Source organism: Cloeon dipterum, chromosome 4, assembly GCF_949628265.1.
Source record: "Cloeon dipterum chromosome 4, ieCloDipt1.1, whole genome shotgun sequence".
NCBI classification, from domain to species: domain Eukaryota; kingdom Metazoa; phylum Arthropoda; class Insecta; order Ephemeroptera; family Baetidae; genus Cloeon; species Cloeon dipterum.
In genome coordinates this window covers 36,298,252-36,310,813 of record NC_088789.1, presented here as the reverse complement: position 1 = coordinate 36,310,813, position 12,562 = coordinate 36,298,252, and the positions used below count along the sequence as shown (strand labels likewise).

The 12,562-nt window shown below is 47.0% G+C and overlaps 1 protein-coding gene across 2 annotated transcripts; it reads right to left on the bottom strand.

Annotated features, from left to right (window-relative positions):
* Window positions 1–4,101: 4,101 nt before the first annotated feature.
* On the bottom strand, window positions 4,102–8,022 carry LOC135944080 (coiled-coil domain-containing protein 96-like). 2 transcript variants are annotated; one of them, XM_065490793.1, is made up of 4 exons: window positions 7,897–8,022; window positions 6,738–7,072; window positions 5,110–6,283; window positions 4,102–4,445 (listed from the first exon to the last, which is right to left on the bottom strand). In XM_065490793.1, the coding sequence occupies exons 2-3, from the start codon at window positions 6,988–6,990 to the stop codon at window positions 5,670–5,672; spliced, it is 867 nt and encodes a 288-aa protein (XP_065346865.1). In that variant the 5' UTR covers window positions 6,991–7,072; window positions 7,897–8,022; the 3' UTR covers window positions 4,102–4,445; window positions 5,110–5,669. The 2 variants fall into 2 exon arrangements, with proteins under 2 accessions (XP_065346865.1, XP_065346866.1); XM_065490794.1 differs by having other exon boundaries at window positions 4,104–4,445; window positions 5,110–6,268; window positions 7,897–8,018.
* Between the last annotated feature and the right edge of the window lie 4,540 nt (window positions 8,023–12,562).

Here is a 12,562-nt window from a genome sequence, read left to right as displayed (position 1 = left end):
GTTGCCACCAAAATATTAAATAATGCATTATAAATTGTACTCACCCTGTGTGGCCGCGGGTCAGCCGTGGTCCTCGACAGTCACCTAATGGTCGCTGGCCGGGTCCCGGGCAACTAAATTACGACCGCATGCCAACAGAGCACGCATCCTCCAGCATCTGCCAGTGCAATGCCTGTCAACAATAACAGTGCCAGCTGTTAAGCTGCTAACTAACGACAACACGCATGCGCATTAGCGCCAGCTCACTAAAAATTATTGTCCCTTGACTCCGCCTCCTTCTTTCTAAACACAAAGCTCTGCGTTTGGCATGGCGACGGGTGTGCGCACACACGCATTCACCAGCTCGATGTTAAACCACAGAATAAAAACGAGTGAATTAATACTTTAAATTTGCAAATAGAATTTTTATACTGCTAGCGACAGCAGCAAACTCATTCAAAAACTGTTTTTAAGTAAATTGTGTTGAATTTTCACTTCTTAATAAACTATAACTGTTGTTTTTTTTTAAATATATCAAATTATTTGCGGCCTTTTCCAGCCACGCGCGATATTACACTCCCACAGTGCGATTAATTGACACTCCCAATATTTAAAACACCGCGAAATTAGAGCAGTTTGCCGCGCATGTGCGGCGCCGAGATGAGCAACAAAGTGATGCGGGAAAATTTAACAATCTATATTCCTGTTTGTGATTCAAAAACTGTTTTAAGGAAATTTTTGGCCTTACCTGCGAGTCTGACAGTGACTTGTGAAAGCGGCTGACTTGGCATTGGTCAGCTCGGCGGTCTGCTTCTCGTGCGGATCAAGGAGACGCGGTCAAGGAGCCAACGCCAACGCTTGTCTGACTATATAGAGTGAGGTCAGCCAGCGCAGTCACCGAACGAATTCCTCTCGGCGACCGCAGGCTTGGCCAGCTCTTTTGCCAGGCATAGCGTCGGTTCGGGAAAGGCCAACTTGCTCTCCGCGTCACCACAGCTTAGAGCATGCTTCACGCTCTTGGACAGAGACTGAATCGCGTCTGACTTTCTGTTGACAAGAAAGACACGATGGAAATGAAATTAACAGAATTGGAGCGCAGCTCCCGAGTCTTGTAAAGCGTATGTCAACCAATAAATTAGTCGATTTCAACGTAGTGCAACACGAGTGTTTATGTTTTGTTCCGCATATTTTTTTTTTAAATAAATAAAATATGGAGAATTATAAAAGATACTTGACTCACCTGGAAGGAACCCTGGCGGCGGGGCGTAACCTGGATGCTGGGCGGCTCAGGCTTCTTCAGGACGCCGGCCAAGCTGGGAGACGGCCTGACGTTGACGCGTTCCACGTGCTTCCGAAGGCTATTGAGGATGAGAACGCGCGAAGGATGCACGTTCCCGTCGTTCCCGCTGCTGAAGGGGTTGCCGACAATCGCCCCAGCGGATGAGAAGTGGACGGCAGCACTGCCAAAAATGCCAACTTCGCGGCCGCAAGCGCCGAGGATGCAGCCCAGTGGTCCCGAGCAGTTGGCCGACTAAGTCGAGAGACACGGACGACTTTGGCGATGGACTATAAACATGTAATCCTCAACGGCGAACTCGAGCTACGCAACGTCCGTACCCTCAACGTTCAGCACCTGAACGACAACAATTTTAATTATTAACAGACGCAGTTTTTTGCCGCAAAAAAAAAACAAGAAAATTAAATTAAATGGGAGCATTTGCAATCTAATAAGTCAATGCTCGCGAAATATTTGTTTAAAACGTCTTAAGTATCGTGTAAAATCAATGCAAAGAATCAGCAGTGGAAATATTTCATTTGAAAAATAAAAATAAAAATTCGCGGAGGTTTTTAACTCATAATTTAAGCTTTTAAAACGGGATTAACAAAAAAAGAACCGTTTCTTCACTCGGAGAAGCACAACCGTCGGTTTCAGACCATTTCCGGGCCAAGAATCTTTGCCGAACACCGACCACCAACGGCAAGAATAAGGAAGAAACCGAAATATTTCACAAAAAACGACTTAAATATGGTTCAAATAGTTTAAAACTGAATTATTAATGCTTTGTTTGATGATTCCGTGGTGATTTGGAAGCTAAAAGTAAAAATATTCGCCTTAGAGTTCACAGACCAAAAAATTTAAAACTGGAACGAAAAAACGAAGCTTTTCTATTGGGAAATTTAGTCATCGAGTCCCGAACGCATCTGTTATCCAGAAATACTGCCTCAAATACATTTTGGATTATATTAACACAATATTTTGTCTCCGCGCCAATATGACCTGGTAGAAAATTTAAAACCAAAGTCATATGGAAGGATAATATTAAAAATATTCAATTTTAAACGTAACTTTGACTGTCAAAACTGTGTGATACGCTCTGCGAAGCAATATATAAAAATGAAAACGATTTTTACCACCCATTTGGAATTTAAACTGGATCAACCACGAAGAATTGATAAAATAGTTGAAAAAGACAGACAAGGAATTTTTTAACCCTTGGCGAAGGAGCATAATATTTAAGGCAATTTTCCGAAAGCTGGCAAATATTTTGTCTCATCTCATACTGAATTTCCCAAATTCCAAGTCTTGCCTACTCTCATGAGATACTAAATCTAAGAGAAAAAGACGCAACGACAAGACTAAAAAATGCATCAGTAGGCATCGCATCGCAAGTCATTGCGTCTTCCACCGACGTAATCGAACGCAATAGATTATTTAATCAATGGAAGTACCGAGGGGATTGAACAAAGTACAAAACTCACTGATGACGTCCAGCCTGGCGCTAGCCTCGATGCGGCCGACGTCGTTCTCCAGGGTGGCTCTGTAGAGGCCGGCGTCCTCCACGGTCACCTCGCTGATTTCGACGATGCGCAGATCGTCTCTCTCCTTGATGGTCAGTCTGCGCGACGGCGTCAGGATCAGGCCGTCCTTGTCCCAGGTCACCCAGGGCGTCGGGTGGCCGGCGATTGCGCACTGGAACCGCACTGTTGCGCCCTCTTCGACGACCTTACACCACAACAACATCAACCACAATATCTTAATATTGATTTTATTAATTTTTAACTATAAATGAATTTTTATTGCAGTCAAACTATTTAATTTAATTTAATTTAAAAATAATTTAAGGACGAAAGCTTTGAAATTTATTTTTAGAGAATATATATGAGGTGATTTTTGGCCTGGAGCTAATCTGATTGGCTAGTGCAAAGCTAAGGCGACCGTCCCCTCGCCACAAGGCCCAAATTAGCCAAATCAGCTATTTGATAAAAATTGGGGAAAGCTAGATAAAGGGAAAAGCAAAAAGGAACAAGAAAAAGGGAACAGCAAAGCATAGTGTACTCACTTAACATGTGTGTGATGGTCCTCGATATTCGCCTGTCACGGCTGCAGACCAGCACCACGCACGTCATTGTCCCGTTGCTGTCAGACTAAAGACTGAGACTGGAGACTGCCAGTGCCAGTGCCACCGCCAGCTGCAAGGCTAGCAGTGCCACCACCAGCAGCAATCTTCTCTTCGTGCCAAGAGTGCCAGCTGCTAGCAGTGCTAAACAACAGGCATGCGCATAAGAGCCAGCTCAAATACATGATATAATAATATTTTGTTTCGTCGTCTGGCTGAATTGAAATTTGACGTGCCAAATAACAAAAATCAGTAAAGCAATCGATTGCAAAAAAATGTTATTTAAAGTTTCTACTGCAACTATCTGAATCAATAAATATTTTTACAAGAAGAATGCAGAGCAGAAGAAATTACTCGGAAAACTTCAAAATAAATTTGATGCCATTGAACACGAAATTAGCAATTTTTGAAAAAAAATCAAATTTTGCTACGTATTATGAAACAATTCACGAAATTTCATTTGGAGCAACGGTTGGATTGTGTTCTAACCAATAATTGATGCAGTCAGATTTTTTATCGTCCCATTCAAGTCAACGAGTGCTACGAAACCTCGTTTCAGTTCCTGATAATCAGATTTTAGCGCGTTTCGGCCTGGAATTGCGTTATATCTAGCCTCATTTTGCCTATATCTATTATTCGTAGAGGATGCGAAAGTTCAAATATGCAGTTTTAAAGCCACCGCTATCAATTAAATATGATGAAACTTGCCTCGTGAATGAATTCCGAGTGTTGCGGTGCGTCAAGGAACTTGCGTGGATGTGGTCAAGGAGCGAGTTGACGGGGGAGGCGGAGACGCTCTCAGCGACGGGCGGCGGCCGCAGGGTCGAAGGTTGCACCTGCATGTGCTGCTAGCGTAGGCTGCTGCTGCTTCAATTTGCGGATATCCTTGCAAGCCCGCGTGACGATGCACTTGGGAAAAGTCGGCCTCGCAAACTGGGAATCAGAATCTGGCTGAGCGGGGCCCTCTGACTTGTCCCGCACGCCGTCCGTGGCCTGCCACGGCCCTCGGTGGCCGCCTGTTGGTCGCCGGCCACCTCGCAGGCCTCTTAATCCTCGATCACGGCACGGCTATAGACCAAAAACAATTCTCAGCACAGCTGCTAAAATGGCGACTGGCCTCAGGCCTAGCAAATCAAGCTTCATGCAACTGCCGCTGGCGCCGCTAAGTTCGCTCCCGATCGCCAGCTCTAACAGCAAACAGCGCGGCAAGATTTAAAAGTTTTATTTTTCGTATAATGGCGAAATTAATGAGTTGAGACGCACCAGACGCACGAATGACAGGAAATTTATCCGTATCTGACGAGTGGAACACAATAATTCGCGCGTGTGTTATTATGACGTCACGTAGGCGGCTGCACGGCAATAAAAACGCGTGTCTCGCCGGTAATAAAAGAAACGCCGCGCACTCGTGTTAATTGAAGCGAGGCAGGGAGGAGGCGCGCGCGCTAGTTTGTGCATTTTTCGTATATTGGCGAAATTAATGAGTTGAGACGCACGAATGACAGGAAAATTATCCGTTTAAGAATAGGGATGCGCCCGAGCTTCAAATCAAAATAAAAAAAAATCAATGACAAATCGATTGTTGCCCGTTTCTAGCATAAAAAATTCGTGTTTGTTCGCAATTTTTCCGAAATTAAAGACGCAATATTATTACATCGTGGCGCGCGAGAATTTAATGAAAACGCAAAGAAAATCTTGGCCCCCAAAATATCGAGTAATGTAGTGTACTCACCCGCAATGTGGCCATGGTCCTCGATAGTTGCCTAGTGGCCGCTTGGCCCCTCAATCACGGCTGTAGAACATCACCGCGCACGTCATCCTTCAGTCGCTGTCGCTGCCAGACTGGACGACTGGAGTCTGTGTCTGCCAACGCCAGCTGCCAACCACGCATGCGCACTTGTGCATGCTGTGCTTGGCTCCACCTCCTTCTTCTTCTCGGAGTGGACGTCAGCGACGCCAAAAATGCCGACGTCGCGGCCGCAAGCGCCGAGGATGCAGGCGGACTCAAGCTAGGCATCATCCTCTCATAGTCCAGCACCTTAACGACAGCAATTCGGGGCGACCTGGGCAGCAGCTTGAGGTTGTGCAAGGCCTTGAGAAGCACCTCGTCCGTGCGCAACAGCTTCTTCTCCATGGAGGCCTATACGCGCAGCCGGTCGCGGTTCTTGTAGAGCGCCTCAAGGCAGCGTTCCAAGATGGATTGGCTCTCGGTAAGCTTCTGCTTGAGCTACCAGTTCTCCTAATTGAGTCGGCTGCGCTCGTCGCCTCCGCCGCTGCGGCCGGTGTCGCTCTCTATGCCCAGGTCCGGCGAAGACAGCGTGTGCCGGCTGGCAGAGTGCTCGTCGCTGTCGGAGGCGCGCCGCCTCGAGCTGCTGCACCTGCTGCTGGCAGCGCTGCATGTCCTGCTTGGAGGCTTGCTCGAGCTGTTGACACTTGCTGGTGGCGTCGAGCGCGCGTCGCTCCAGCTGCTGGCAGGCGAGCCTCGTGTGCACCAGTTCGTCGTGCATGGCCGCCCTGGCCGCCTCCATGGTGGCCAGCGCCTCCTGCGTCTCGAGCTGCACAAGCTGCAGGTGGCGCTGCACGCCGTCCCGCTCGCTCAGCTCGGCCTCGAGCTGCCGCACGCGGCCCTCCGCCTCCGCCAGCTGCCGCTCGGCGTCGGCGCCCGCCTGCCTCGCCCCTCGCCGCCGCCTCCAGCTGCTGCCGCGTCGCCTCGCTCTGCCGCACCACCACTTCCAGTCGCGCCCGCTGCGATTCCAGCGCCGCCTCCTGCCCCACCGGCTGCTCGGCCTTGGCCAGGGCCTTGTGCGCGCTCAGCTCGGCCTGCAGCGCCTCGATGATCTGCTCCGTCGCGTGCAGCCGCTGCACCAGCTTCTTGTACGACGCTTTCTTGCCTGCAACCACCATTTCTATTAGTAAAAAGGGGTTTACATTATTTTCGATCTGCGAGTTCAGTTTTTCTACACTCGTTGTTCAATATTTCCTGAATTTTACGGGAAAACTTCATTTTTAATTTGATTTGAGTGGTTAAATAAAGGTTCAGAAATTGGTGCAAACATTGTGTGATCGGCAGATATTAAATTTTTTTGAATTAAGAGTAGAGACTTTAAGGAGCAAGGAGAGATGAGTGTTGCCGCCGATTGGAACCGTATCGCCCTCTATTATGTTCCTACTTGCAGCTAGAGAGATAGTCTATCGATTTAAAATCGCAGTAACATTAAATTTGCGCTGGAGCAAAGAATTGAACTGTTTTCTCCGAGTTGTGCCTTCTTATTCGCCATTTTAACGCGATAAAACAACTTTAAGCTGCAAGTAGAGGCCAAACAAGTTGAAGCTCTCTTATAGTATCAGCGTTGGAAATACCTGGGGTGCGGGGCGAGTGCTCGAACTCGGAGGAGTTTGGCGACGAGACGGTCTGGTTGACGGGCGTCTTGTTCTCGGGCAGGCCGATGCGCGCGAGCGAGACGGTGTGGTCCGGCTCGGACCAGACCTCTGACAGATTGGGCTGCTGCTCCTCCTCCTGCTCCTGGTCCTGCTCCAGCTCGTGCTTGCGCGGCGGCCGCGGCGGTTTGCTCGACGTTCGGCCTTTCTCCGTGCTCCACCGCGCCAGCTCCATTTCCTTTGCCAGAGTCCAGCTCCTCGCTCACCGTGCACAAATCCGTCGTCTCCGTCGTCGTCCGCTCCAATTGGCTCTCCATCTGCAATTCATTCATTGATTGATAAATAATAATAGGAATAGCAGTGGAATCACAGTAGCTCGGAAAAATTTAATTTATCGGACAATTTAGGGAAATTAATATTGAATTATTGGCTTTCGGCACACTTGGCCCCCTCTGCAGCCCAGAGTGTCGCAAAGAGAGCGCCTCTAGCAGCTATAAATTAAAAGGGTGTGTGTCAAGCAGCAGATTTGAGCTGATTCCCACTTCTACTAGTGTCGGGAATTTTACGACAAAGCCAATTTTGCAATTTTTGTACAAAATATCCTGCTTTAAATTTAAATTTAATTCGAATTTAAATTTAATTCTGCTTCTATAACCATTTATAGCGTACAAAATTGAAATTCGACGTGCCAAAATCCAAAATCAGTAAGCAATCAGTAACGCGGGTTTTTTTGTTTTGCTTGATTAAATGTTTTTTAAGATTTCTAATGCAACTAGCTGCAAATTTTTGAAATAAAAATTCAAATAGTGCCCCGTATTTTCAAAAAATTCACGAATAATCCTTTGGAGAAACAGTTGGATTGAATTCTAATCAATAATTCACGCAGTCAGATTTTTTATCGTCCGATTCCAGTCAACGAATGCTGTGTAACCTATTTTCAGTTCCCGATATATCAGATTTTTGCGCGTTTCGGCATGGAATTTCGTTCACAGGAACTTAACTTTTTACATGGTTTTGAAGAGCTGCTGCAGGTCGTCGGCGACCCAATCAAGATGCCACATAGTAGCTCGCGATAATTTAAACGAAAACTCATAGAATTTCTTAGCCCCCAAAATATGAAATAATAAATTAGTGTACTCACCCGAAATGTAGCCGTGTTCCTCGGTAGTCGCCTGGTGGTCGCTGGCCCCTCAATCACGACTGCAGTGCACCGCGCACGTCATCCTCCAGCCGATGTCGCTGCCATACTGAAGATTGTGAGTGGAGACTGCCACCGCCAGCTGCCAACCACGCATGCGCACTTAAGCAAGCTGAGAATCATAAATATTTAAAAATCCACATGCGAGAACTGAAGACAAATAAATAACAAAAAGGCTTTTATTCTCTGCACTGAAATTCTTTTTTTTCTATAAATTCTTAATTTTTCATTAAGAATATTATTTTGTTTTCAATGAGGGGATTCAAACGTAGCGCAAATTTTGAATTGCGATTTTACTGATTAATTTAGGTGTCACAATATTTGACGCAAATTAATCAACGGTTCTAATGATGCTATTCTAAACCGAGCCTAACAATAAGATCTAATTATAAAATAGAGTGACTGCTATAGTTACAAAATTAAAACAACAATGTCGAGGGTCGATGAACTCGGTCTTGCGGCACATTATATGTACATTTTTGCCTAGAACCACGCGTCGAATTCGGCCGGCGGTTCAGCCAAAATGTCGGCCGAGTCGAACTGGTCAATATGAGACCAAAACCCGTCAAGCAATTCGCGAATTTACCAAAATGTTCAGTCGCAACAATACCGCACCTCTTTCTGACCTGTCTCTAACCTGCATCTGACCTTAACCGTCACCTATCCCGCCATTGAAACCAATGCTAAAACGGCGAATTCGGTCCGTCGGCCGGCTGTCGAGTCGGCCACAGTGTCGGCCGCGTCGGCATTGTCAAATTGAGACCGAAAAACCTCCAGTCCGGAAAGGAGTTTGCGAGAAATCAAACGAAAATTTGAAAAAATTCTTGGCCGCGAATTCTCAACTCCCCCAAAACATAGGATTTGTGTACTTGCCCAAAATGAGGGTATTCGGCCAGTTGGCGAAGTGGCCGTCGGCAGCGGTTTTCTGTGGCCGCCTGGCGGCCACAGGCCGCCTTCTGGGCCGCTCGATGATGGGCGGTGTCCATCAGCGTGCGCGTAGACCGCTCGCTGCCAGCAACAGGCACACACTACAACTCATTGTTGCATTTAACTCGTTCGTGTGCATTGTTGCATTTAACTCGTGCGTGTGCATTGTTGCCGGCAGCCAGCAGCCACAGCAACCAAAGAATGTTTTCAAACCTCCCGATTCCGAGCCAAAACGAGTCCCCGAGCAGTGTCTGGAAAACTATCTTTTTCGAAAATCGATATGTCTTACAGTGTTCGAGACACAAGCGAATTTTCCAGTTAACATAATGCGACGAACGCGCGGTGTCCAAATGGCCAGCAACTGAATTATATGGCAGCAACCTGCGCGGAAAGCGAGGGTCCCGTTTCTGTGTCCCAATAAGCGAATCAAATATTTTTGTGCAAATGTAAAAAGTGATTGAATTTTATTTATTTATTTAAAATGGACAGTAACTCAAAAACTTATTTTAAATATTCAGGAATTATTTTTAAATTGAAAATTACACGATTGTAAATTAAATAAATCCGAGTTTAAAGCTTATTCCCTTTTAATTTGTACGCACGACATTCACCGAGGAAATTAAATTAAAAACTGCCAGCGGTGACGTCTCAAAGAGGAACGCTTCCAGAATATGTTCAACAGCGCGTCCAAAAGAATCAAGTTGGTGGTGCGAATGTCTCACGCATCCAAAATTTAATTCAAAGTTGTCAGCGCGCAGGCAGGCGAGGAAGATGCTTTTCTGTGTGCCATGCTTTGTGCTGTTTCATTTCCTTTTTGCACGCGAGGGCGAGACGCGCGCGTGCGATACCGGGGTTTGTTTTTATGTTTCTGTGTGTGTGTGCTGCGCAGTGACAGATGAAAAATGGCGTTCGGATATTAATTCGCCGACAAAATGACCGTTTTCATCGTGATCTTTCACCTCGAGTGCACCGCCGCGCAGATTTATGCACAAATTATTTCGTTTCTCTCAGCTCGCATTCAACCAGCCGACGCCGACACACCTAAACTAAACGCGACGCCGGCCAAAGGTCACACTGCAGAGACGCCCTTGCCGGTTGCCAAAAAACACCGCTTCGCATTCGTGCAGATCCAGATTCAGCGCTAACAAACTAAAATTTATCCCGCTTGCCCTCGTTTGTTGTCAGTGACGTCACAATCACAACAAAAAGGAGCTACGTGTCTATTTATCTCAAATACCCAAAAATGCAGTCAACAAACCAACAATTAATCAGTTTCATAGTCGCCGCGAATTCGAGTGTTCGATTGTTAGCGGAATGAATTTCAGAATTCGGTATTCACCTTTCAACGCGCGAACTTCCTGCGCGTCCCTGACGTCCCTAAAGAGCAGTGTGGCCTACGTGGGCGTGATTTCCGGCGTCAGGGACGAATCAGGTCAGGAGAGAATTTTTATTTAATTATAGTTATAATAACACGTTTTAACTAAATTTATCACCACGAATTTAATTACAGCATATTTTCTAATAAATTGCTAGCCACGAATTAAAGAAAAACACATTGTTTTTCACTCCCGCTACAGCCATTTTCATATTGGAGGCCATTTGTGCAGCAGTGGCGGACAATCTTGCTTGTTTTGGGCAATAAATTGAATTGGCCGGCCGCGCGGAATGAAAATGCTCCGGTATTACGGCCGCTGATTGCGAGAGCGGAGCGAAAACCAAATTTCCGCCTCGCCTAAGCGCAAGGTGAGCGTGCCGCCGCGGTGTCAGGTGAGAAAAATAGCAGCTAGCTGACGTTATTATGTCATTCATCAGTCCGTGAACTCAAATGTTACTTGGTGATGAGGATAAAATGGCTCAGCGCGTAAAACCGACTCTTCAGCATGCCCGGTGGCCTTCCGAGCCTGCAAAGAAGCTGCCACGTCGACCTAAACATGCGCAGTTGGTGTCCAGAGATAAAAATATAGTCTAATTCTTTACTTCACGTTAATGCGCATGTGTAACGTGTTTTCAGACGTACTGCGCATGCCCATGAGACCCAAGCATGCGCAGTAGCTTTAGACTCGCTTAGCACATGCGCAGTACGATCTCCAGCCCGCAAGAGGCTGGACAGCAGCGAGCGATGGCGGCATTCAGGGTCGTCACGTAATTTAATTATGGAACTCGGCGAGCGAAACGGCCATAAGTCACGCGTGCAGACTCGATCTTTTTTGCCGATCGGAGACGCAGATCGAATGCCAATTATTGTTCTTTTCGACGGCTGGTATACTATAAATTTGCCGTTCGTCGTGTCGCGGCTTTGGCGAATTGTGATTTGGTCGCGTCAGCAAAGGCCAGGCCAGTCCAGGGGACACGACGATTGATCGCGCGCGCGCGCGCAGCCGGAGACAAATTGCGGCCGGGATACCTGGAAAAGCGGCTTTGGTACGCTCGATTACTGCTAATGCGGCGCGACAAAAACGCGACACTCGATTATTATTTCGGTCGCGTCGCCAAAAGAGCGAATCGAGCGGCTGCTTTTGTAACGAGACGCCGCGAATTAATTAGCATTCAAATTTCGCTTTCGTCACAACGCGAGCTCGTTTGATGGCGCACCAGCACCGGCCGATTCCACATATCAATTGTTAATCAAACAAACACGGCAGTAAATTTAATTCGGCCACTCGGCCGGCATGCACCGCGACCACGACCGCGCAGCCACTCAAATAAAATCTTCGTTCAACTAGACACACACAATCTGAGTAAATAAATCATTCGCTCCGCTTTAGATTCCCTCTTGCCGGCCGGCCGGCCATTTTCACAATCAGGCTCGGAAAATAGTCGCTTCAAGAGGACAAAAGCTGCGCGCCGGGCACTCGGAGTTCAAAGTCGATTCCTGTGTGACAGTCGCACGTTTCACCGGACCATTAAATTACGATCTGGCATAATTACCCTCGCCTTTGCTTGGCAAATAAAGTTAATTTAGGATTTGGCAAAAATATTTTCGCGGACAAATGAAACAAATCCTCATCTCACAAAGAATCTTTCCCATCGCGGGAAATATTTTCATTATATTTCGAAGTTCTAAGGATTTCAAGCACGACAATAATTTTATAAATTCGCATTGTCAAGCTAAGTTTAGCTGCTAAAGATTAGAAAATAAGTTTAAATCAAATACCGTGCAGTCACACATGATGGGCCGCAGCTTTTCGTTTGGCGAGAGTGAGCGAGACAAGCATGTTGTCGGTCGTTTTGTGTCCTTTTTTCCCAAATTTTCCAATTTTGTTCGCATAAAAAATAGAAAAAATAATATTGAACTGACCTTTGACTGGGCGGCGTAGTCGAGGGCGAGCATGCAGTCGTTGTAGCCGCTCTCGGTCTTGATGGCGGCCGGCATGGTCTGGCGGGTTGAACTGTCCGAGGTGTCCAGCGTCCCGGTACCAAGGGTACATGTCGCTGCCACGCCGCCGGGCTGAGCCGCTCGCATCACCCTGCAGACAACAACACAGTCAAAATATTCATTCATCTTCTCTCTTTGCGCAGCGTTGCACGTGCGCCCTGATAGTTGGCGCGCGCATTTCTGCGAATTTGAGCCCGTGTATGAGCGCTTGTCACAAGCTGAGACGCAGCATACGCGCTTATCGATTCGCGGAAATCCATCTCTGCGCTCGCGATTGCTCGCTCCGAAACGAAAAATACATCTTGC